We start from the raw sequence: 24,488 nt of genomic DNA on the forward strand, positions 1-24,488 counted from the left end.
ATAATAGCTATATATAATAAGAGCTTAGTAAGACTTATATATATTAATTTGCTCTCTCTTCTACTACTTTTCTTTATTTATCTCTTTATAGATAGGTATCTGCTATAGTAGCAGTAAGAGTAGTTTAGAATTAATTAGTAACTAATTATTAGTAGATACTATGCTCTCTTTACCTTGCTCTTTCTCTATCTAATAATTAGCCTTATCTACAGAGACTAATATCTCTAGCTTAATAGCTTCTAGCTATATTCTATATGCTAGTATACTCTATTATGCTAAACTAGAAGAGAAATAAATTAAGAATTTATTTATAACTAATTCTGCAACGTAGAGAGTTTGCTCTTAATTAGCTTCTCTTTCTAGAAAGTAATAGTATTCTATTTTAGCCTAAATAAATATAAGTTCTTCTGCTATTTACTTTATAGATATTAGCTTACTAAGTATAACTGCTAAAGAGAAAGAAAAATAATATATATATATATAATTGCTAAGAGTATTACACAAGGAGAACTTTTTCTAAATTAATTAAGAATTAATTTAAGACTATGCGTTTAAAGCAAAATATTACTTATATAATATATTATATTACTACCTTTAACTAGAGCTTAATAGAAGAGCTTACTAGCAGTAAGAAGATAGTATCTCTAATTATCTATAGCTATAAATAGTATTAACCTAAGCAGAGAAGTAGCTAGTATAGTATATTACTAGTAGATTAGCTAAACTATTTTAGAATTAATTAATAATTAATTTAACTTTAGTAATACTTATACTATTATGCAACTAGTTATTTGCTATTATTATAGTTTAGATTAGATATAGAGGTAGAGAATAGAGATAAGAGGAAGATAGATAGCTTTAATTTAGCGTTAAAAACTCTTTATACTACTAGACTATTATAGGTTACTGCATATCTAATCTACTAAATAATTAATTTATAATTAATTAATAGTTAGTTGCTTATAGATCTATACTCTTCTCTAATTAAGATTAAATATAAACTACTTTTAACTCTTCTACTTATCTATAGCCTCTCTTGCTCTTATTATATAATTAACTTATATATATAAAGTACTAACTCTACTTTCTTCTCTATAATTCTAAACTAATATATCTCTCTATTAAGAATAGTTCTTTTGCGCTTTATATTAAATTATTAGCGCTTAAGGTTAACTATATTAGATGCTAAGCTATAATTAGTTAGTAATTAATTAGTAATTAATTTAGATCTAAATAGTATCTTGCTAGTAAAGAGAACCTGCGCATAGATAAGCTTCTAAAAAGTAATAACTAATATAATCTTATATGCGCTACTTTTTTAGCTTTACTTATCTTTATATAAGAGCATAAGCACCTTACTTTACTTAAACTAAAGTTCTCTAGGCTTTTAAGCATATCTTCTTTATTATCTAATATCTTAATAATCTTCTAAGTAGCTCTACTCTTATAACGCTCTTAAATAAAGTTAGAATTTATTAATAACTTATTTAAGTAAAACTTACTACTTAGCTCTCTACTTATATTCTTAAGATACTTATCTTTTAACCTAAGTAGCTTATATAAGTTATAGTGCATACTAGCTTAGTTATAAGCTTTCTACTTCTAAATATTCTGCTTATTTATATGCATTCTTCTACTCTCTAATATTAATTAATTATTAATTAATTAATAATAAATTTAGATACTATATATATCTTTAACTCTATAAGAAGCGTATAGCGTTACCTAGTATAGTACCTCTTTAATGCTACTTACTTAATAGCATTAGAGTAAAAGATAAGAGTATTCTATATAGCTTAGCCTATGCAACTATAGTAAATATTTAAGCTAGCTATAATAATGCAGTTCTGCTTATACCTTGCCTACTCTTCTATAGTATTACTTAATGCTATAACTAAATTAATTTAGAACTTATTCTAAATTAATTATTAATACTTATATATTAGAAGATTATATAATTCTATATACTCTATAGCGCTCTTAGCAGTTAAGAGAGCATGCATATGTCTCTACTTAGAGTCTTCTATATAAGGTATATAAGGTATAACTTTATTAATACTATAAAGAAAGTAAATCTTATAGAAGCGTATATAGCTTATAAGCTATTTATATTATTCTGCATAGTTTAAGTTAATAGCAGAGAAGTATTGCCTAAAGCCTATAAACGTTAGTTAATTATAAATTAATTAATAATTAATTTATAAACTAGCTATCTATTTTATATCTATATTAATAGTAATTCTTATATAGCTATTATAGTAGATATGCAGCTATTAGAACTTCTGCTCTAAGAGCTCTTTAATAACCTTAAAGTAGGCTATAAATGCTTTCTTATATATAGCTAAGATCTAGATATTAGTAATAATGCAACTATATATAAAAACTATACTCTAGTAAGATTACTTTGCAATAAATTAAAAATAAATTTATACTTTTTCTATAATTCTTAAGGAATAAAGTAAAGAGAATCTTAGACTAGCTATCTCTAAACCTCTTAAATAATATATTAACTTAGAACATATTCTGCTTTATAAGTAGCTTTGCTTAATCTTTAAATATATAAATAATAATATCTCTATTAATTACAGAGAGCACGCGTTAGATATAAGCTTAAAATAATTTAGAATTTATTATTAATTTATTTAGTACGTATGCTTATATATTCTTTATCCTAGTAGTTAGTTCTCTATTTAAATAATATACTCTTAAAGCTACTACTATATAGAAACTTTAGAAGCTTCTTATAATAAATAAGGCATATAAGCTAGTCTTTGTTAGTAAGCGTAGTGCTTAGTTATTCTATAGACTAATAGCTACGCTATATAAGATATACTTAGAAGAGAAAGAAGAATAGGAAGAAAGCTATAATAATTTAGCAATTAATTAGTAATTAATTACGCTAAAATATACTTCTAGTAATTATAGAACTTAATATAAGCTAAAGAATGCTAATAATTATATTTATCTTATCTCTATTAATCTTCTATAGTAAGAGTAAGATATAAGTATATATCTTAGTTAAGATAACTATAATATATAGAATATATATAGTATCTACTAGAATAATAATATTAAATATAACATTGCATTTCTGCTTAACTATCTAGCTCTAGCTCTAGATATAGTTTACGCCTAAATAAACTTAGAATTAATTAGCAATAAATTTATTAATTAACCTACTATACTTAGAAGTATAATAGACTAGTAGCTTAACTATTATATAGCGCTCTTAAGGAAGCTTAGTAATGCTACTAATTAGAGTATATAAGTACTTAAGATCTATATTCTTTAGAATATTTTAAATCTAGTATTTAGTCTTAGGTATCTAGGCATTATATATTATAAGCTAGCGTAGAGTACTAGTTAGCAGCTAAATTAATTAGTAATTAATTAATAATTAATTTAGGTAACTTATTATTCTCTTTAATATAGTAAGCTTAGAGCAGCATGCCTTAGTTAGCATATTATAATATCTAGTAATAAAGCGCCTTATAAGTGCATTAAAGAAGTTCTTAGCTTTATACTTTAATAGATTAAGCTTAAGCTAAGTAATAGTGCTCTTATATTAGCAGATTTTATTATAGAAGTTATTATTAACCTTAGTATAGAAATAAATCTGTAATTTATTATTAATAAATTTATAAATCTAAACTCTAGTATAGTACAGAACTTAGCAATAAGCTTAGGTATTTAATAGTAAATAGAAGGTAGTCTTCTTCTCTATCTTAATAGCTTTATAGTACTAGAACTAGTAGAAAATTAATTAATAATTAATTAATAATTAATTTACGTAAATACTTATGCTTTTAGCATACTCTAATTATATCTTTTATCTTTAACGCTGTATAGCTAAGCTATTTAGTTAGATAATAGATATATAGCTATTAATGCTAGAGCGAGAGTAAGTAGAGATTATAGCTAGAAATTTAAGGTAGTTAGCTTAGAGAGCGTTGTTATTCTTATTACTAGACGTTATTATATAACGTTTCTAAACTAATTAGCTATAAATTAATTATTAATTAATTTAAAGTACTTACTATCTCTTTAACCTCCTTTAGTATCTCTATTATAGAGTCTTTAAGCTACTTAAAATCTTTAGTCTTATTAAAGTCTAGATTAAAAAAATCCTATATTAATAATTAGAACGTTAGTACTAATAATTAGAAAGAGAAGAGAAGAGGTAGCTATAGTAGAGTAGCTTCTAAATTTAAGTTATTAAATTAATTATAAATAAACTATAAATTAATTAAGAATTAATTCTTAACTCTTTAAATACGTACTATATATACTAATTATGCTAAGAAGGTTTTTATATAGAGTATCCTAGAGAAGAAAATATACGTTGCCTATTAGCGTTAGGGCATGCTATGTCTAGGCACAGGCATGGTTAGATGACCTGCCACCACATACCGACGTGGTATTAAACTGTTGACGACATTGTAGAAGTGGAGGGATGGCGGCTCCACGTCACATGAGCTCGCGTCGTGCTTGCGTCCGTGCACCCGCGTTTGCCTAGTTGTACACTCCAGGCTACCTCAACGCCCACACTAACAAACACTCTCTTTTCATCTCATTGCTCATTCTTCATATTCTCTCTTTTCGCTAGAATCCAAAAGCTGGTTCAATTTCGCTGCATCCGGTAATCGCGCTTGACTATTAACGAACCAAAACGGTTCACGCGACCTCGTCTAGTCGCAAGCATGGCGGGCAAAGAGGCAACAGTTTACATCCTGGATCTGGGGAAGTCGATGGGAGAAAAGACGGCATGGCCGCGATCAGACTGATCTCGATTGGGCTCTGGAGTATGTTTGGGATAAGATTACCAACACAGTAAGCCGACGTTCTTTTGGTGACTTAGTGCGTATTGTATGAATGATGTTGCGCAGATTTGCCAATTCGGTATAACGTTGGACTTGCCGTGCGAGGCTGACAGAACGGCAGAGTTGCGACAGGACGCAAAAGCGCGTTGATGAGCGTTATTGGATGTCGCACGGATGAGACGGACCTTGGAGGTGTTATGGAAGAAGCGGAGGGTTACGAAAACCTTCGCGTGTTCTCAGAACTGAAACAGTAAGCCAAGTGGACTTTGAGCAAAAGCATGGGACTGACAGAGCGGAGGTTTCTGCTGGGCGACATACGAACTCTACAAGATCAACTTCGACCGAGCAAAACTAACGACGGTGATTGTAAGCTGCACCCTGCGAATCTGCTGCCTAAAGCTCACACGTATAGTGCTATCTGCTCTAGCGCTGGCTGTCCAGATGATCGATGGTGCTACACAGGGGAAGGGTGGCAAACCTCTTAAGTACGACCGACGAATCATCATTGTCACCGACGGACGAGGCTCTATCGACACGGACGATCTGGAACAGATTGCAGCAAAGATCAGAGACCCAGAAGCGCCGGTCGATCTGGTGCTTTTGGGTGTTGACTTTGATGACCCTGACAATGGGTTCAAAGAGGAGGACAAAAGCTCACAGAAGGTAAAGACCAGCAATTTCTCTTCGTTACACGACTGATGGGTCCAGGCAAAGAATGAAGTATCCCTCAAGGGCTTCGTAGAAGACTGCAATGGTGTTTTTGGCACGCTTGCCGAGGCTATCGATCAACTCCAAATCCCCCGCTTGAAAGAGACTCGTCCGGTACCCAGCTTCAAAGGTCAGCTCACTCTTGGGGATCCAGGGCACTATGATGCGACTCTCACCATCGATGTTGAGCGTTATCCATGTACAATGCTCGCCAAGCCCCCTACAGCGAGCTCTTTCGCTACGCGCACCGATTTTGGAGCGGGCAGTGCCGCAGGACCGAGCGACGAATCTTCGCACACTATGACAGGCGAAGAACAGCCTATGACAGATCTATCTGCGGTTCGTAATCAGCGCGTGTACCAAGTAGACAACGAAGAGGAGCCGGGCATGAAGAAGAACGTGGAGATGGATGAGTTAGAGAGAGGCTACGAGTATGGTCGCACTGCTGTTCACATCTCGGAATCTGACATGAACGTGGTCAAGCTTGAGACTACACCAATGCTCTCGCTAATCGGTTTCGTGAAGGCTGAAGCATTCGAACGATACCTTCCGCTCTCCAGGTCAAACTTCCTTGTCCCGCAACGCGGAAATCAAGCAGCTCAGCTCAGCTTGAGTTCGTTCATTCATGCATTGTATGAAGCGGATTGCTATGCCGTGGCACGACTGGTAACAAAGGAACTCAAGCCTCCGGTGATTGTGTTGCTCGTCCCACGGATCGAGGTTGAATGGGAGGCTCTCGTGGATGTAGAACTGCCTTTTGAAGAAGACATGCGACGCTACAAGTTCCCACCACTCGACCGAAAGTTGACGATCAGCGGTAAAGTCATCACCGAGCACAAGGACCTACCTACGGACGAGTTGACGGACGCTATGAGCAAGTACGTTGATGCCATGGATCTATCCACCTTCGGCCGAGATGAAGACGGTAACCCTGCCGAATATGCCAAACCCGAAGATACATTCTCGCCAATCGTACATCGCATTGGTCACATCATCCGATGGAGAGCAACGCATCCGGATCCATCACTACCAATGCCTCCACCGTCTGATATCCTGACAAAGTACGCAAACCCGCCCGCAGACCTATTGGACGCGTCCACGAGCCAGTTCGAGGCCTTAAAGAAGGCAGCCAGAGTCTCAAAAGTGCCACCTAAGGTCAAAGGACGTGGTAAGCGCAACCGAGCTGAGCGCGACAAGCCCATTTCCGGCCTCGACATTGACGCCCTCCTTGGCAACCCGAACCGCGTCAAAATCGACCCTTCGAACCTCGTACCATCTTTCAAGAACGCCCTTGCGGCCAGTGATGATCTCGAAACTATCAAAGAAGCAGCCCAGTCGATGTCGACCGAGATCCGCAGCCTCATCAGGTCTAGCGTTGGCGACAGCGGATATGGACGCGCCTTGGAGGCACTGAGAGTCATGCGAGACGAGCTCACTGAGCTAGAAGAGCCCGAGATTTGGAACGAATTCATTCGTGGGCTGAAGTCGGATCTTCTGGAGGGCAAGCTGAACGGGAATAGGAAAGATATGTGGTGGAAGATTAGAGGGAATCGGTACGGGCTTGTGGATCGGAAGAGGAGTTTTGTGAGCGATGTCACGGAGGAAGAAGCGAGTGCGTTCTACAATGTAGCATGAGTCTAAAATGATAGAGGGCTGCACGTTGAGATGTGTATCTGGAAGCCCAAGATGGGCCAAAGAATGATACTGTGATGTTGTTCGCCCTCTTCGTTTGACGCGTCTGCATAGCGTTTGTGTCCACGTACCGCCCTTGGCCACGAACCCCGCTGACCTAACGCTTGCACATACATATCGTTCAATCCCTCACATCTCCATAAAAAGTTCAGTTGGCCTTTTAATCAGGTCATCATATCTAAGCCTCTACATGTTCAAGTCACTAATAACTATCGCAGTCTAGTCGTGTGATTGTTGTTTCGAGAAGGTATCCTAGGTATTTGAGGAGCTATTCAACGCGACGCGATGCACCATACGGCTAAGTGTTAGTGGCAGAGAAAGGTCGTTAGAGTAACGACCCTCGTTAAACCGTTTTGGAGGCTGATTACATTTGTGCTTACATCTTGGGGTTGTAAAACTCCGATCCCGTATCAACAATCAGCGACTCACTCCAGACACAGCATCTTGTTCCTTAATATTCTTCAAGCAAAGGTATCCTGTTTTCCCTTGCAAAACGAACGAAGATCTCCTTTAGCATCGCGCTACATCGCTGGCATGATCTGAAATGATCGCCCTCCAAAAGTAGGTGAAGGGGGCGAGAACAGGTGCGTGCTGCTTCGACCTCTTCTTCCGCAATCCTGGTCGTTTCGACTTCTTCTTCGTCTGCACCTCGGACTGCCTCAGCCTCAGCCTCAGCCGCGGATGCAGCGTCCGCTTCTTCCACTTCGATCCGAGCCTGCTCAGCTGCAGCAGCTTCTTCTGCTTCTTGCACAAGACGCTCTTCTTCAGCCTTTTCGGCAGCCTCCTTCTCTGAGCGTTCTTGCTCCTCTCGTTCTTTTCTCTCGCGCCTTTCGCGGACGCGTTTCTCAGTCGGCGATTCCTTCTTCCCTTCTTTCTCTTTCTCCTTCTTAGAGGATGATTTGGATATCGAACCGAAGGCGCCCCAGTCTCCGTCTTCATTCTTTTCTTCCCCGGTGGGTTCCGCCTTTGCGGCTTTCTTTTTCTTCTTCTTCACGCTCTCGGCGGCTGACGCGGCTGCTGCGGCTGCTGCGGCTTCTTCTTCTTCCTCGATCCGCTTCTTCTCCACCTCCTCTTCTAAGCGAACAAGCTCAGCTTTGGCTTCTCGCTGTCGAACCAGCTCAGCCGCATCTTCTCCCGCTTCGCGCTTCGCGTCTTCCTCCTTCTTGGTCTTTGCGTCCAGCTTCATCTGTTCCTCAAGTTTCTTCTTCTGCGACTTGCTAAGACCTGCGAATGGATCAACCGCCTGGACCGCACGGCCCTTGAAAGCGTCGAAGACGAATACAGACGAACGCTTCTTTTTCGTCTCGGCAGAATTCCACGGGTTTTCACAGCTGTCATCTACGGGCTTGAGAGTGCCGTCAGATCTCCAGGTATGGGCGGCTTTGGTTGACGCACCCCAACCAGAAGACCAGCCACCATGACTGGGCAGCCCGAACCTAGATCTTGGCTTGCCCGCTCCAGAACCGCCAAAGTTCATATGGATTTCTGGTGTGCCGTCGTCCAGATTCATGTTGTCGAGTTTGATGTCGTCGAACGCTGATGCTGGCTCAGCCGGGGCTGGAGGAGGAATTGGGGGTACTGATTCCGCCGCCCATTACTTAGTTAGCCCCGCAGGATCTCAATCATATAGCGGCGATCACTAACCTCTTCCTTTTTGCCAATCTTCTTCTTCCTCGTGTTTTCAGTTGCAACGAATGAACTCCAATCGTCATTAGGCGGTGCAGCTGGCTCTGACCAACTAAGATCGGCTGCTGCGCTTGCTGCCGCGTCTTCTTCCCTCTTTTCCTCGCGGTCCGCTTCTTCTTGTGCTTCTTTGGCCAGACAATCCTCCTCTTCCTTGGCCAAAATTTCTTCCTCTTCTTTCTCCAGGCGCTCCTCTTCCTGCAAATCCTTCCCGCTCTTCTTCTTCCCCTTCTTACCTGATCCATCACAATCACCTCTGCTTCCACGGTCACCGCCTGCTGCGCCTCCGTCAACGGGAGGATGCCCTCCAGCACCATCGCCTCCAATCGCTTCCCCTCCAAACATGCCTGTTGGATACCTGCAGTGGCAAGAGTATGTATTTACAGGTGTGCCCTCAATTTTTTCCAACACTGTGTCAGGCGTTTTATTTCCTAGGTCGTGGCCTTTTCGACTTTGCAGTGTGTGGGTAAGCTTCCCGCTAAAGATCTGCAGAAGATGAGACATCATGAACCGGTACAGTGTACCCTCGCCTATGCTCTCAACAAAGGCCGTGCTTGTGAAGAACGTATGATCGAGGTGGAATTGCTCCTCAGCTCTAGCCTGCAGGTACTCGTGGAACCAGGACCAAGCTAGTTTTGAGAACTCTTTCCTCGCAGTGTCCAAAATTTCAACGAGAGCCATGCGACTGCCATACATTTTCATCTGCTCTTTAGAAAGTATTTCAAGGGTCTGCAATTCGTACGTGGAGGCAAGAACAAAAGTCGAGAGGGCTTGTTCGAATTTGATATGCGCCGGTGGCGCTGTAGCTTCTCCTTCTGCTTCAAGTGCTTGATATGTGCCCGTGTAGAGGTAATGGACGAGCGTATGTCCCGTAGCTGCACTCACACCCGGAAGGCAAATTGTCCCTCCGCCATCAGTGGTTAACCACTTTGGTGAATGTAGAAGATGCTTCGGTACGGGATAGGTGACGAGCCCAGGGCCGCAATCGATTGCGACGGGATCGCTCGCGTAAGGGCTACAAGTGGTCATTAGCGAGAACATTTCAGTTTAAAGGGCGCCAGGTCTAAGCATACGATATTGTAAAGTCACGGATTATGTTTCCTGCGCCTGGTGCTGCTTCCTCCGCGCTCGTGCCGGGTGTAAGCGGTGCATTGTCTGCTACAACAACGACGTCTGTATGGACATTATTCTCAGCGGGCTGATTGACGAAACTGGTCCTATGGCTTTTGTCTAGTGTAGCAATCACAGTCGTACGAAGGCTGACAGGATCAGGGCTCGTCTTCTTCACCACCATTGTGATAAAATGACGGACGGATACAAGACCGCTATTGTGGAGAGGTGGAGAGTTCCAAACACTTCGGATTATCTGCTTGATAGTTATTCTTGTAAGTTAACGTCTTTTGTGTCTGGACAACAGCAAGCCACTAACCCCGCGATGGCCAAAGAGCGTTCGCCACGACGCTCGTGCAACATCGAAACCACGTCCTCGGTGCAATATCATGCAATAAGCTATACGTAGATTACCGTTCCTACCATACTTCTTAATCTACTACATAGCCGGCGCCGCATTCGCCGCCAACCAAGCCGAAAACGCCTGCGCATTTCTCGTCTGCATGAACACCGTCCCGGGCCCCGTGAACTTACACACCAGCCCCTCAGCCGCGTGTATATTCGACAAGATCCCGCCCGACGCCACGCGCTCGAGCACGTACTTGCAGTTCCAAGCAACGAGGTGACCGTTGTCGATGATGTATTTCTCGTCTTTTTGCAACTATGTCACGGGTTAGAAACAGTGTCTTACAAAAACAGTAGAGTGAAGGGACGAAGGAGACTTAGTGCTTACATCCTTCCGAATAATCGCGCCAAAGCTCGTACACCATAAAATCCCCTGGCCACTGATCTTATACACGAAAAGCCCCTCGCCGCTGAACATGGCTTTGCCGATGCCCTGGCTCTTGTATTCGCTCACAATGCCCTGCGTGCATGCGAGGAACGCGTCTTTGCCCACGCTCCACTGCTCGTGGCCGCCGAGCTTGATGATGGTAATATCGCCAATAGCGGCGGGCGCGAGGAGAAGTTCACCGGGACCGGTGTAGGAGGACTTGGTCATGTCGCCGCCCATGAGGGCTTTTTTCAGGCTGAATTTGATTTGGCCCTTAAGGGTTATGGTGGGGGACATTGCGATCATGGCGCCTGGATTGGGTCAGTACCTAATTTTGAGAGAGGCGGGGGGAGAAATACCAGGCTTCGCAGTGAAAGGACATCCGATTGCCAATTGCACGGTCAAGATGGTGTTCGTATCGCGGTGGCTCACGCGGTAACTTCCTCCATTGAAAGTGCCTACATCGTCTGCAGTCGTGCTTGGCTGTGCTGCACCAGCGCCGGCGAACTGGGGCTGTGCGGGTGCTGCGACCTGTTGTTGCGCATATGGCGATTGGCCGACATTGCTAAACTGCGATTGTGATGGTGTCTGGGGGATATGCTGTTGTTGGGGCTGCTGCTGTTGGGGCATGCCCGGGTGTCCCGCAGCTCTTGGGTCACCAATGCTCGGGTGTGGACTGTGACTCGGCGCGCCATATGCTACGGCTTGCTGAGGCTGGGATTGAGGAGCGGGCTGATGTTGGACGGGTGTGCTTCCTGGTGGTGGGAATTGTTGTTGTTGCGAGTGGTCTGGGGGCGGCGCATATTGGGGTTGTCCGCCACCTGGTGGTGGTGGGTAGTGCTGTGGCTGCTGTTGCTGATGCGCGGGTGGAGAGTTTGGAGGTGGCGGGTAGGACTGGCCTCCCGGCGGAGGCGCAAAGTACTGCTGTTGACCTTGCTGTTGTTGTTGGTCTGTCGCGTGTTAGGGCTGGTGTTTGGTTACCGTGGGGATGAGTTGAGGAGCACTCAGGAGAGCGACATACCATATCCACTTTTCTCAGGCGGTGCTTCTCCCAGTCAGTCTACATTATCACCTCTTCTTTCCCTGCGACTCACGAGGATAAAAGTTCCCGCCGGGTGGGTGGTGGGCTTCCCGTGGTATCCCTGACATGTTCGCCTCAAGTTATTTCGGATGGAAGCTATGGCCAGAATCAGCGACTTCACAATATCAGCGCAGAGAACAAGTCAGAGAGGAGAGAAAGATCAATTCGTCTACGGAGAAACAGAAGGCTGCAGCTACCCATATACCCGCCCGCTGACAGTTCGCGTCAAGCTGCTCAGCCTCAATGGGACAGCTGTTGGCTAGCGGGGTGCCTCGAGCCGCCGAATCAGCGCCCCGCACTCTTCATCTCGACTTGCTTGGACAGACGCGCCAACCTTGCACCGCATGTCAGCACCGCATGAGCCCAAGGTGGTTTGGCCCAAATATGGACTTTGCGCATATGCAATGTCAACGGCACAGTCACTCTGCAATGGGCTGTTGTCGGCAGCTTGAATGTCGAGGGCAAGTCGGACTAAGGTTCAGGCAGGGTCCGGGCGCTTGCACAAGACATGGAAGCGCCGACGCCAGATTGTGCTTCAACGATCTTTTTCATGATTGGCTGACACCGGTAATAATTGTCCTTGGTCGGCCCAATTCGTCTGTCTGAGCATTGCTCCACATTGTAAACTTAATGTACTCACGTTTCTAGGGATGGTCTATGGTTGCAGCATGCTTACATCTCCATTTCCTTTCCTAGCTCACTCTGCACGAAGATTCGCTTCATCCTGACAACCCTCTAATGATGAAACACAAGCATGCGTGAAAGGCTGTGCAGACAAATCGCCAGCGAACACTCAGCCCGACGCCACTCTCAGCCTTCTCCTGTGGCACCTCATCTGCTAAAGCATCCCATCGCCATGTATTCCCACCGATTGTGCCACTTTTCATGGATCCCCTAACTATCGGCTCCGCAGTCATTGGCCTGATCGCAGGCGCATCTCGCATAGTGCCCATACTATACAACTTCATCACTCTCACGCTAGATGCGCCAAAGACAGCTTCGCAAGTCCTCGACGAAATGCAAAGCATCATCGCAGCCTTGACACAACTCCAAACCTACCTGACTGGCGCGACGACATCCAACGGTGCCAGACGCTCCATGTTAACACTCCGCAACATTTCCGCGACGTTGACGGCTTGCGTGACTACGTACTCGGACCTTGAAGACGTGGTGTCGAGATGTGTTCTTGACGGAGGTAAAGTGAGCAGGCCGAAGTGGGTGATGTATGAAGGGCAAATCGATGTGCTAGTGCAGAGGATGCAAGCGCATAAATTGAGTCTGACGCTGATGTTGACGATTCTTCAATGGTACGTTTGGCCCTTACTTCGAGCAATGGAGATGCGTAAGATTCTGACGAGTACAGCGAGTCGACACAAGTAGCTGAGATCTCAATGACACGATTGCACGCCATGGTCGAAGACCTGATGGCTAGCAACGCGGATATGCGGACGCGCATGGATCAGGTTCTTACCGATCACCCTGCGCATCGTACGGTCGTTGAAGAAGACATTGATCCCCTGTCCCAGAGCGCGTTTGAAACCGACTTAGACACATCACGAGTCTACCGCAAGCTGCGAGCCCGAACATCGCTGTGGTCAGTGAACACCTCGCAGCAAGGCTCCATGGCACTAACAGCATTCTCCGCCTTGACCATGGATGACGTATCCAATTTGTCTGTTGTCCGTCTTCCAGTTTGGTCAAAGGACATAGTCAATGCATTTGATTACGAGTTCGAAGAAGACGACTTTACACCTCAAGCTTCGCCAGTTTTGGGGCTCGTGGTGGTGATGGACGAGATACCAGAGTTTACAAAAATTGCGCGCAGTGTAGATGATTTGACTCCTAAAGCTAAACCTACGTTAAATCCTGTCATTATGCCAGTATACAATGCGCGCGATGTAATTGATCCTTGGAATCATGGACGCCGAGGGGCGATATCAGAAGAACTCATTCGAACATAATGGTTGCACTGTTGCAAAATCCTGCGGTTGATCATCCGTTAGAAGAATGATAGAACTTCTAAATCACTTTCGTATCTATCGAGACATCGAATGCTTTTCTAGCGTACAGGTGATGTAGCTCATGATCATGGCTTTCCGTCTTGTTCATGCGCACACAAACATACAGTAAAGTTTGTAGCGCCCGACGAAGGCCCCATCCCAGAAAAAGCGCCCCCATACATGACATGACATATCGTGGAGCGCGTAAGAAGACCAGCTTAACCGACCTGCCTTCTTCGCTTGCCGATCTGGGCCGAGAAACCAGTCTTGATGGCCTGGACCGAACGTCTCGATCCGCAGCTGTTGCAGGTGACGAAGTTGAGACGGTTCTCACCCTTGGAGAGACTTTTCGTTTGTTAGCATTTCAAGTCAAGTTGGACACAAGGCATGTCAGGACTTACTCTGTGTCGGGCGACCGGCACGTCTTGCAGGTGACGTACTCGACAATGTACCGCCGCAGGACGTTCTCGATCTGCTTCTGCTGGAAACGACCCTTAATGACGAGCTTACGGTCACCAGCGACGGAGCCGGAGGTACCCAACTCAGCGAACAAGAATTGTGTGACGTGCTCCTCGGTACGCTTCATTCGCTTGCAGATCTCGGCAATGTTGGCGAAGATGGTCTTCTTATTGCCTTCACGCAGACACTGGGGCGGTGGGATTTTGTAGCTCTTCATTCCCGTGCTCGCAAGGTCGGGATGTGTCGAGTGGAGGAGTGTGAAGAAGCGGTTCAGCAGCAGGTTGTATGTGATGGGTGTGGTGGCGTCGTGCTGCCAGATGCCGGTGCCCTTGATCATGTCGCCCTCCTGTACTTCTGGCTCGGCGGGGGCGGCGTCCTCTTCACCCTCAGCCTTCTCGCCACCGGCAGCAGCAAGTTTGGCCTCGAAGTCGTCCTCGACCTTCTTCTTGCTGGACTTCTTCTTTTTCTTGAGCGCGGCGAAGTCGTCCTCTCCGGCTTCCTCGTCACCCTCCTCCTTCTTCTTGGAGGACTTCTTCTTCTTCTGCGGCCTGTCAGCGATGCGCCCAATATTTTGCGGGATGTGGTACACACCTTCTTCGCGAGGTCGGCGAACATGTCGGTGACTTCCTCAACCTCCTTGTCTGCGTCGCCTATAACCTCACCTGTCAGCCCATGTGGCGCTTTCTGTTCGCGCCCGGCGTATTCACCCGTAGACGGAGAAGCATCACGAGAGTGACGTTCCGCGCTGGACTTACCACCGTTCACTTCCTTGGACTCGGTGACTTGGCCATCGCTGTCTACGATGGTGGCGCCCTCGGAGAATGCGACAGACTTACGGGGCTTGCGCTCGGCGGAATCGGCCTGTGAGTCGGACATGTTAGCGAGGGTATTCTTCGAGTGGGTGTGAGAGAAGTGGTGGCGTTGTTTTGCAGCTCAGAGACATTTCTGGGTTGAGACAATGTATTTCGAACTTCAACGTGGGGCTCGGAATGACGTACGGAATCAGCCATGATTGCGGTTTCGTGTGTTTTGGGCGTTCCCAGTGAGGTCGTGTATGATCCAGCGATTGTCAGGTGTCAGGGCGAGTGTAGGAATATGTCGCGGTGTGGTGCGTCGTTGAGGTAGTCACCCGTCTTTTGTGAGTTGTGAGTCGAACTAGGAACAGTCATTGATGCCAAGACTTCGGAACCACTCACGTGCAAGCGAGCTAAGCCCCACCTTCTCTCATTGGCTGCAGCCACCGCGGCTTCATCATTCACTAGCATCCACGCTTCCTGCCTCCAATTCACCACATCGATGCATTCACGGTAGCTGCACCTGCGATCGCCTACCCTGCGCCCTGTCACCTGATCCCTCAGCTTCACCCGACCGCGCCATGTCCATGAGCAACAGCGAGAGCTTCATGGAGCCTCCCGAGAGCTCTACCGACGCCGACGAGATCGACTCCCTGCCATCCTCCCCCACAACGTCCTCAGCCGACGACGATGAATATGTTTCAGACGCCGAAAGAGAGTGGAGAGAGTCATTGCAGCAGATGGAGCTGTTATTGACCATGGTACTGGTACCATATCTTGGAAAATACTTTGGCAGGAAATGCGCATACTGGGGTACGTCATGTTGAGATACTGGAATGTAGAATTGATGCTGACAACAACAGGATGGGCAAAGTGGATGGAGTGGCAGTACCCGGTCGAAATTGTCATCTCCAACCCGAAAGCATTCAAATTGACGGGAGCCGTTGAGGCAGCGGCATCGCTATAGACATCGGAATGGCATTTACACATGATTTACAGCATTGGCGTTTGGGATATGACATGGGAGCATTGTATCCTTTACGGGGGGTGTATATGAAAGCTGCCGAGAAGCAGCCGCAGACAAAGCCACTGACATGATGATATTATCTTGGCTCATCGACTTGGAAAATACCAATGTACTATTTGAGAACCACTATCGATTAACAGCTGGCAAGTCACAAATCACTGTGAAAGAAACAAAAGACCTCCTGAGTTCCACACAAGAAGGATCAAAGACCCACTTAACGAAGCACGCACCTTCCATCAACCCTTCGGAAAGAAATGCAACATCCCCAATCTATCCATCGCTGCGGTGGGGATGCGGGGAAGGAGATCGCGAAGTCAGGTGCAGATCGCCCCATGGCGCGAGTAAACATCACGTCGGATCTTTCTGTCGGATCGCCTGCTTTTGGTATTACCCAAGCCTAAAGTACTACCTATTTCCCGATTGCCCAGGTGCATGTAGAAGCCACAGGCGAACTTAACAGGTTTTCACTTTCAACTTGGGCGTCCGAACATGCAAGCTTCATCTCTGTTCTTCCACTGAAGTACTTGCTTTTGCTATCTTCAAGGCTCAAAGTCTATGTTGATTTTGCACGAGAACCACGGGCGAATATAGAAGTTGTCTCTGGAGACTAATCGTACAACGTCTGTTCCATTTGAACAAAGAAAATGCATTTCACAATGCAGAGATGAAATGCTATTGATAACGTAGGCAGACGGACTACAGCCACAGTGAATGCTCACAGTGCAGCGCAGTGCGGTATATAAGTGAAATTGTTGGCATAATATTCTCACTATCGAAGCAATTAGCATTACGCAAACTACTCTGCATCACGCTTCACACAAGATTTCTACATCTCTACCCACATGTCTTCCATCGAAGATACTCCACTCGACCTAGGCCTGGCGGACATGGCTCTAGAGTCAAGCACTCAAGCCGCAGAGGATTTCATCAACATTCATGAGTTGCGGCAAATGGTATACCAGCACATCAAGCAACCGGACATCAAGAACTATATCGGCTTTCTCACATCATGCAAGACCATCTTCGCAGAGGTAACTGAGATCTATGTTGGTCCATACAATCGTTTGGCTCCCCAGGAGAAAGAAAAGTTCTCAGCGTCGTATAGCAAACTTGCATCACATGGGCAATTCGGTGGAATACGCATCCCGCAGTTGAGTTTGTTGGGCGACCATCGCTTGGGTATTGTCTCACTCCCACAGTCTATGTTTGTCAACGCATACCACGGCCAATACAAACCACCAAACGCGATAGGCCACGAGCACTACACCGATTGGTGCGAACAACGAGATGGTTACTACCGCATGCACTGTGCGAGCCCCGTCCCTCATCTGCCTATGACTTCGAGCGACATCGACACACTAGTCATCAAGACTTGGGCAGATAATCTGCCAACATTGGCCCATCTATCAAACGTGCGCACGCTGCCTTTCATTTTTTCAGGACATTCTCGCATACGCAGCTCACATCCACGATACCATCATCCGAGAGGAAGCCCGACTGTGCCACGGCTCAAGCAAACGCGAAATTAATCCCAGGAAAATTGTCTTCGATTGGAGTGACATGAAGCCGCCAGCTGGTGCACAGCTACGCAATAGCGTCATCCTGTCTCCAAAGTTTTCGAGACGCTCCACATCTCTGCCTGGAAATTGGTCGGTGGAGGAGATTTTTGGGCCACGGGGATTAATTAGTATGCGATGGACTCGTGTGTCTAATTATTTGTGTGATGGTACTAATGGCCATTGGTGTAGTACATGTATTGGTAACCCCTAAAGCAAACGTTTGTTCAACGCTCGGTACAATTAGGTCTAATTGGGGAACGCTGTCATTGTAAAGCTTCAATAATAAGTTCCACTCAATCCGTGTTTTTTTTACATATCGTACATAACATAATAACGCACATCCTCTTTTTACGACCTGCTCTTTCCCAACTCACTCTGCGCCGCACTCGTCGGCCCGCCCCTTACCCTCTCCCCTCCCGTAATCTTCTTCTCACCCTCCGTGATATCATGCAATGCCTGGCTCGTAATCGGCTCATTCGCATGCTGCTGCGCCTTGGCCGTCGGCCCACCAGGCGTCGGCCCATCCGCCCCGGTGATCTCCTTCTCTTTCTCCGTGATTTTGCTCAGGGTGCTGGAGTCGAGACGACCGGTATGTTGCCCATTAGAGTTGTTGTTGTTCGCACCTCCAGATGTGGTGCCTGAGCCAGTGAGGATTTTTTGCGCAACACTTGTCGGCCCGCCCTGGACTGGGCCATCGCTGCCGGTGATCTTGCGCTCGCCCATGGTGATGTCGTGCAAGATCTGGGAAGTGAGTTCCTGGCCGACGTGTGATTGAGCGGCGGCGGTTGGGCCGCCTTTTACGGGCTCATCTTGATTTGTAATAGACTTTTCCGCGGCTGTGATCTGGCTGAGGAAGGCGGAGTCGATTCTGACGGACATGATGCGGGATGTGGAGAATGCACGGGATATGAGCGGCGTGAATGCCCGTGTGGAGCAAAGTAGGAAGGACATTTTGAAAAGATAATTGATTGCGAGAGATCTCAAGTGTGTAGAGAAATGTTAAGATGCACGAGTTTTTCTCAATGTGTCAATGTGTCAATGCGGGAGTTGTGCGTGTTGCTATGGTTTGAGTATTGTGGAAGATGGGATTTTATCACAATTCGATGAGGTGGATACTATGGTCATCGTTATTTTCTCGATGATCCGGATATGCAAGGTACACATCTCGATGATGGTAGTGATGAACGATGATGACAGCAAGGATCTATAGAGCACATGATGTCAGGCGTCGCTAGCACAGTTCCTTTAAATGTAGCTTAGCGTGCTCGCCAGAACATGAAGATGTCGGACCCTTTTACTCTTGTTTCGACGTCTACACCATAACGAACATCATGTTTCGAAAGCATGCCGTCCCACGAACATCGCATGCTCTCGATTGCTGCGATGTCAGTTATTGTAGCCTGCTAACCACCATAGCTCGGCATGACACCGCCTAGCTCAACATTTCCACCTCTCCTAGCTGGATAGTCCCACAGACCTGCTTCTTCAAAGCACCTCGTGCTTACTCAATGAAACCGGTTTTAGTATGACATGTCCGCCGTATAGGAGTTGCTCTAGACACTCCGAACCTGCTGACTCGGCTTTAACGGAAGTAACGACATTGGCATGCGCTCACTTTACACTAATTGGGCCCATCCACAAACGCACTCCTTGCTCAAAGAAGTCGCGCTCATTACTGCAGCACTGTACAGGCAATCAACCAATAGCGACTACGGACAATTCCCGTCTGCACTGGTATTAGCAATTGAGGTCTCACTTATAAAACGGAGCTTTCCCCCCTTGACTGCCTCTAATTTCTCCACTTCCATTGTTGCAAGCAAAATGTCGTTCATCGTGAATACCAAACCCGTCTCCTTGTTGGGCCGACACCGTTTGCTCAGTCCGTCCGCCGCAGTTCGTGTTTCGCCTCTCGCGCTCGGTGCGATGAATTTTGGGACAGCATGGAAGGAGTCTTTGGGTGAGTGTTCAAAAGAAACTGCTTTTGAGATCCTTGACTGCTTCTACGAGCAAGGCGGCAACTGGATTGACACAGCCGTGAACTACCAGTTTGGAGAAAGCGAAGAATGGATTGGAGAGTGGATGGAAGCAAGAGGCGTGCGAGACGAGATGGTCGTGGCGACGAAGTTCACCGGCATGCAAATCACCGAACGCGAGAAGCAAGGAACATCCGCTATCAAGTCCAACTTTGCTGGTAATAGTGCAAAGAATATTCACACATCACTCGACCGATCGCTGAAGCACCTGAAGACGAGTTACGTCGACATCGTGAGTTGAGCGCCGATGAGTCGCTGTCACGACTAACAACAAGGAAAAGTACTATCTCCACATGTGGGATTCGACGACATCGATTCCTGAGCTTATGCACACTCTCAATGACCTATGTACGTCCCGCAAAGTCATATATCTCGGCGTGAGCGACACCCCAGCGTGGATCGTAGTCAAGGCAAATTGCTACGCCCGACAACACGGTTTGCGACAATTCTCAGTCTACCAGGGTCGCTGGTCTGCCGCCGATCGCTCTTTCGAACGCGAAATCATACCGATGGCGCTCGACGAGGGTATGGCTCTCGCACCCTGGGGCGCGATTGGTGGCGGTGGGTTCAAAACGAAATCGCAGAGAGAAGCGAATGAGAGCGGCGGCCGGAAAATGAAGATATCCATTATTGGAAACGAGGCCAAAGTGTCCGATGTGCTCGAGAAGATCGCGATATCCAAGTCGCCAGACACGCCCATCACTTCCGTTGCGCTTGCCTATGTCATGCACAAGTCGCCCTATGTCTTTCCCATTGTTGGCGGACGCAAAATCGCACACTTGCAGTCGAACATCAAGGCTCTGGGTCTGCGCCTTACCGCCGAAGAAATCCATGAAATTGATGATGCGTATGGATTCGAGATGGGCTTTCCACATTCCTTCCTGAGTCATACCAACGCAGCAATGCGGGGACCAGAAGACAACATATTCATGAATAACTTTGGCCACTTTGATTATGTGGAAGGACCAAAGCCAATCCCTCCACATGAGGGACCGCTGGACACGAAGTTTAAGGATGTGTGAGCGGCAGATGCGGGTTCATTTTGAACATTGCTTCTCACTACTATCACTTTTTAGCGGACGTCAAAAGGCTGTCATGGAAGCCGTCACTCATATAAAGCCAAGTAGATTTGGAAATGAATAAACTACATGTAGATTAAAGTGTCACAATTTCGAACGGGGCGTTGATTGCGGAATCTCTGGCAGTGGTGACTCAAGAGATTTAGGTATCAAGTGCTCCACGTCACCAATATTGAGATACCTGGGATGGCATTGTGACAGGTCTGTGATGCCCAGGAGGCGCATCGTTGTCTCAAGCTCATCCTTCATGACTACAAGAAGTTAGCGCAGATCAGAATGTAAATGTGAATTGTTTGCTCACTGTCGATGAAGTGTTCGACGCCTTCTTGACCATACGTCAACGAGTAGAGAAATGGTCGCCCCATTCCCACTGCCTTTGCGCCCAGGCACAGAGCTTTGACAATGTCCGTACCGCGCCGAATGCCGCAGTCAATATAGACTTCTAGGTGTCGGAACACCTCAGGATGATGTTTCCGGATCTCGAGAAGAGTAAGCAGTGATGGAGGAGACCTAGTTGGTATCAGTACGTTGCTTGATCTGGGCGAAAAAGGCTCTCATACGTATCGAGATTACGACCTCCATGGTTCGTTATGACGATGCCGTCCAAACCATACTTCATAGCGAGCACCGCATCTTCGGCGGTCTGTACCCCCTTCGCCACGATAGGTAATTGAGTAGACTTGCGGAGCCACTTGATATCTTCCCAGCTGAATGTGTCATCAATGTAAGTACCCATGGTCCGGCCTAAACCTCCACCTTTACTGTCATTCGTTGCAGCCGCACCGCTGATTGCTGCTTTGGCATATGTTGCTGACTCGACCTTGACACGTTCATCGCCTTCTGTAGGGAGCTTAGTAGCTGTATTGTGCGATTCGGTAATGTGAAGCTTACCTCGTTTCCCTTGTACCGGGCCGTCAATGGTGAACCACACGCCTTTGATACCATTCTTCTCCGCATCCTTGAGCAGCTTTTCTGACGCAGATCTGTGTTTGTTGACGTAAAGCTGGAAGAAAAACGGTAATGATCCTGGTGAAACACTCGACGTGATCTCGGCCATTGTGTATGATGCATTGGTGGAAATCTAAGAGTTTTAGCATCGTGTTCTCTATAGAGAAGCTCAAATTGGCGCATCTCCTACTTACGCATTGTGCGATTCCGAACTTCTCGGCTCCTCGTGCCAGCGCCAATTCTCCATCCGGGTGCGCCAATTTTGCCATCGCTGCAGGACTAACAAAGAACGGCAACTTTACACTCTCGCCTAGTATCGATGTAGAAGTGTTAATGTGTCTGATGTTTCTCAACAATCTTGGACGAAACCAAATTCGGTCAAACATGCTTTTGTTCGCATCTCTTGTCACCAGATTCGTCGCGGCGGAAGAGTAGAACGCCCATGCTTTCTTGGTCAACGTCTTCTCGGCGACAGCTTCGAAGTCATAGCTATTGATGAGCGTTGATAACGGTGGCTTAGCTCCAATTTTCAATACTGGCTGTGCGGATTCCGTTGGTGGCGGTTTGAGTACATCAACATTGGTTGCCAAGTCGACCGTTCCCTTGCGCTTGCTTGGTCCAAGTGTTTTCGAGATGAGGTCTGGTGAGTGGACGGAATTATACGATGATGAAGCATCGAGGCCAGCGTGTTTGGTAATTACTATAGTTGTTGTCAGTATGGCATCAATCTACAGGTCAATTCTAGCTCACTTTCATTACCGCCAGGATGCCTGGGTATGAAATCGGTGATATCCCACACGACTTCGTTCACGACGATCCAACAATCACTTTCTTGTGCATGCTTCTTGATTTCGTCTACGGCCACACTCAACTTTGCCATGGCGCTCGAGGTTTCTCAGATATGGCTCGATTGTGTCGAATCAACGATGACATATACACTATCATTCTTCACATGGGTAATGGCTGTCGTTTGGCTGGTGCAAGCGCTTCGCTCCTCTTTCTACCGAGCCTTTTGCCGGAGGGCGTCGGCGAGAAGTCCGGTCGCTTGCACACAATGCCCAGCCACCAGCAAAGGATCGATGCCAACACTCTCAGCATCCAGACAACTCATACTTGCGCAAATCTGTCATGATTCGCACGAAAGCAAAGCTCCACTATTGCGCGTCCGTCCGTATAAGGTCATCCGGGGTTGCGCATCGTACTTGAGCATGGCTCAGTAATTTCGAGTGCAAGGCGTGGCATCGCGCGCGTTCGTAACATTGTATCCTCCTGACATACAGTAGTATACGCATCCTCATCACCAGTGCCGCTGGTTTTTGTGCTCAGCCTACAGCACAGAAGCTGCTCTGATATGCGCAAAGCGCACATGCACTCATCCTGACCGACATTGAGCCGCCAATCCCCTCGAATCCTCAGTCTTTGAACTGAGTACAACTCGTCAAGACAGACTGTTGTACAGTCTCGCCTTGTGGTTACCAAAAATTCGGGAGTTGCTTAGGTCTTCCATGGCCTCGTCTTGCTGGTGCCCAGGTGTCCTTCGGTGCTGCGCCGGCCTTTCATCTGGGTATACAGGCGAACTTCGACGCAATGCGCGCTCGCCTACTTTGCGCGAGAGTCGTCTACGCATTGAGTCCATCCGTACAAATCACCGTAATTACGCTGCCCATTTCCGAAGCCCATTGCCGAGGCCGAGTACCAACGTTGGAGACGACCTACAGTGTCGAGAAGATGATGTGCGAATATTTTGATATGGAGTGCACACAATGCAGTTCTATCAGATTTCAGGCCTTGGCCCTACGACCTGATAAGTACACAGCTGCTGCAAGTTCTTTCATCATCTGGCATGATGTACGAACCGCTGAACGGAACCGAGTGTATGATTCTGATCGAGGATGAGCAGTGGAGACATCTGCTGTGCTCGCCGCATAATCTAGTATAGAACGTGGCATCTGCTGCTACTCAGTCCGATATAAATCGCCTGGCCAAGTAGGACCGCTGTGGTAGAGTTTCGGTACAAGATATTATGGATTTACCAGCCAGGGTCGCAGGACTTGACAAGCTTCTGTTTCTCGGTATGAATTAGGAGCCTAACTGAGTAAGATCTAGGACTAGTGGCCGGTAGACTCCGATAATATGGCAGCACTAGAGTCAGGGGTTGCACGAGATGCGGGCTTTAACCGAATTGCTAAAGATCGCATACGAGTGGGCATGGATGCCGAATGGAAGTAGTCAGGATATCAGACGTCAAAGGACGTAGTATTGTGGCCCTGACGCCTTGCCGTGGGATTGAATGTCGTGTATAAGACTTCCCGACAGAATGTTCACTCCAAATTGAGCTCCTTTAAGCGCACACATAATCATTGACAATGTTTGCTGGCGAACTACGCAGCGCATTTGTTTGCAAGTGTTATGCAGGTATATGCAGCTTGGGAACGGCGCCCATCGGCAACTGAAGAACGTCCGGTGTCGGTTACAGTTCGTCTCTTCTTATTCGACCAAGTCCCCGACAGTGGGGCGATAATACCTGTGTGACCATACATCGGGTTACCTTATCCGGATGAATCAGTATTCATTTGCGGGGTTACAGTGTCCATACCTACCTAGGTAGTCAAGCCAACGCATACTCATCATGACCTAGTGTGTACAGAGTATGTATAGTGGAGTATAAGGACGTAGGTTCCTCCAGGTTTGTGGGGTAGACGCACAGTGTTAATTGGAGTCTC

At 46.4% G+C, this 24,488-nt stretch overlaps 12 protein-coding genes across 12 annotated transcripts; 7 read left to right on the plus strand and 5 right to left on the minus strand.

Annotated features, from left to right (window-relative positions):
- Nucleotides 1-5,261: 5,261 nt before the first annotated feature.
- SNOG_11900 (hypothetical protein) lies at nucleotides 5,262-7,163 on the plus strand (the record flags this gene model as incomplete). Its single annotated transcript, XM_001802084.1, has 2 exons — nucleotides 5,262-5,483; nucleotides 5,529-7,163. The coding sequence occupies 2 exons, from the start codon at nucleotides 5,262-5,264 to the stop codon at nucleotides 7,161-7,163; spliced, it is 1,857 nt and encodes a 618-aa protein (XP_001802136.1).
- A 508-nt stretch (nucleotides 7,164-7,671) lies between these two features.
- On the minus strand, nucleotides 7,672-9,599 carry SNOG_11902 (hypothetical protein; the record flags this gene model as incomplete). Its single annotated transcript, XM_001802085.1, has 3 exons — nucleotides 7,672-8,777; nucleotides 8,861-9,250; nucleotides 9,428-9,599. 3 exons carry the CDS (start codon nucleotides 9,597-9,599, stop codon nucleotides 7,672-7,674), a joined length of 1,668 nt encoding a protein of 555 aa, XP_001802137.1.
- A 607-nt stretch (nucleotides 9,600-10,206) lies between these two features.
- SNOG_11903 (hypothetical protein) lies at nucleotides 10,207-10,422 on the plus strand (the record flags this gene model as incomplete). The annotated part of the gene is made up of 2 exons (XM_001802086.1): nucleotides 10,207-10,288; nucleotides 10,325-10,422. The coding sequence occupies 2 exons, from the start codon at nucleotides 10,207-10,209 to the stop codon at nucleotides 10,420-10,422; spliced, it is 180 nt and encodes a 59-aa protein (XP_001802138.1).
- Nucleotides 10,423-10,444: 22 nt separating this feature from the next.
- On the minus strand, nucleotides 10,445-11,415 carry SNOG_11904 (hypothetical protein; the record flags this gene model as incomplete). The annotated part of the gene is made up of 4 exons (XM_001802087.1): nucleotides 10,445-10,512; nucleotides 10,548-10,674; nucleotides 10,747-11,096; nucleotides 11,145-11,415. The coding sequence occupies 4 exons, from the start codon at nucleotides 11,413-11,415 to the stop codon at nucleotides 10,445-10,447; spliced, it is 816 nt and encodes a 271-aa protein (XP_001802139.1).
- Nucleotides 11,416-12,751: 1,336 nt separating this feature from the next.
- On the plus strand, nucleotides 12,752-13,827 carry SNOG_11905 (hypothetical protein; the record flags this gene model as incomplete). The annotated part of the gene is made up of 2 exons (XM_001802088.1): nucleotides 12,752-13,173; nucleotides 13,230-13,827. The coding sequence occupies 2 exons, from the start codon at nucleotides 12,752-12,754 to the stop codon at nucleotides 13,825-13,827; spliced, it is 1,020 nt and encodes a 339-aa protein (XP_001802140.1).
- A 29-nt stretch (nucleotides 13,828-13,856) lies between these two features.
- SNOG_11906 (hypothetical protein) lies at nucleotides 13,857-15,201 on the minus strand (the record flags this gene model as incomplete). The annotated part of the gene is made up of 4 exons (XM_001802089.1): nucleotides 13,857-14,211; nucleotides 14,268-14,866; nucleotides 14,917-14,975; nucleotides 15,033-15,201. 4 exons carry the CDS (start codon nucleotides 15,199-15,201, stop codon nucleotides 14,085-14,087), a joined length of 954 nt encoding a protein of 317 aa, XP_001802141.1. The 3' UTR covers nucleotides 13,857-14,084.
- A 499-nt stretch (nucleotides 15,202-15,700) lies between these two features.
- Nucleotides 15,701-16,086, plus strand: SNOG_11907 (hypothetical protein; the record flags this gene model as incomplete). Its single annotated transcript, XM_001802090.1, has 2 exons — nucleotides 15,701-15,932; nucleotides 15,983-16,086. The coding sequence occupies 2 exons, from the start codon at nucleotides 15,701-15,703 to the stop codon at nucleotides 16,084-16,086; spliced, it is 336 nt and encodes a 111-aa protein (XP_001802142.1).
- A 902-nt stretch (nucleotides 16,087-16,988) lies between these two features.
- On the plus strand, nucleotides 16,989-17,916 carry SNOG_11908 (hypothetical protein; the record flags this gene model as incomplete). The annotated part of the gene is made up of 2 exons (XM_001802091.1): nucleotides 16,989-17,558; nucleotides 17,587-17,916. 2 exons carry the CDS (start codon nucleotides 16,989-16,991, stop codon nucleotides 17,914-17,916), a joined length of 900 nt encoding a protein of 299 aa, XP_001802143.1.
- A 137-nt stretch (nucleotides 17,917-18,053) lies between these two features.
- Nucleotides 18,054-18,656, minus strand: SNOG_11909 (hypothetical protein; the record flags this gene model as incomplete). The annotated part of the gene is made up of 1 exon (XM_001802092.1): nucleotides 18,054-18,656. The coding sequence occupies one exon, from the start codon at nucleotides 18,654-18,656 to the stop codon at nucleotides 18,054-18,056; it is 603 nt and encodes a 200-aa protein (XP_001802144.1).
- Nucleotides 18,657-19,036: 380 nt separating this feature from the next.
- Nucleotides 19,037-19,172, plus strand: SNOG_11910 (hypothetical protein; the record flags this gene model as incomplete). Its single annotated transcript, XM_001802093.1, has 2 exons — nucleotides 19,037-19,090; nucleotides 19,122-19,172. The coding sequence occupies 2 exons, from the start codon at nucleotides 19,037-19,039 to the stop codon at nucleotides 19,170-19,172; spliced, it is 105 nt and encodes a 34-aa protein (XP_001802145.1).
- Nucleotides 19,173-19,526: 354 nt separating this feature from the next.
- On the plus strand, nucleotides 19,527-20,760 carry SNOG_11911 (hypothetical protein; the record flags this gene model as incomplete). Its single annotated transcript, XM_001802094.1, has 2 exons — nucleotides 19,527-19,970; nucleotides 20,020-20,760. The coding sequence occupies 2 exons, from the start codon at nucleotides 19,527-19,529 to the stop codon at nucleotides 20,758-20,760; spliced, it is 1,185 nt and encodes a 394-aa protein (XP_001802146.1).
- A 141-nt stretch (nucleotides 20,761-20,901) lies between these two features.
- Nucleotides 20,902-22,645, minus strand: SNOG_11912 (hypothetical protein; the record flags this gene model as incomplete). Its single annotated transcript, XM_001802095.1, has 6 exons — nucleotides 20,902-21,068; nucleotides 21,119-21,327; nucleotides 21,378-21,657; nucleotides 21,709-21,898; nucleotides 21,960-22,465; nucleotides 22,516-22,645. 6 exons carry the CDS (start codon nucleotides 22,643-22,645, stop codon nucleotides 20,902-20,904), a joined length of 1,482 nt encoding a protein of 493 aa, XP_001802147.1.
- Between the last annotated feature and the right edge of the window lie 1,843 nt (nucleotides 22,646-24,488).

This window comes from Parastagonospora nodorum (assembly GCF_000146915.1).
Source record: "Parastagonospora nodorum SN15 chromosome Unknown scaffold_20, whole genome shotgun sequence".
NCBI lineage: Eukaryota > Fungi > Ascomycota > Dothideomycetes > Pleosporales > Phaeosphaeriaceae > Parastagonospora > Parastagonospora nodorum.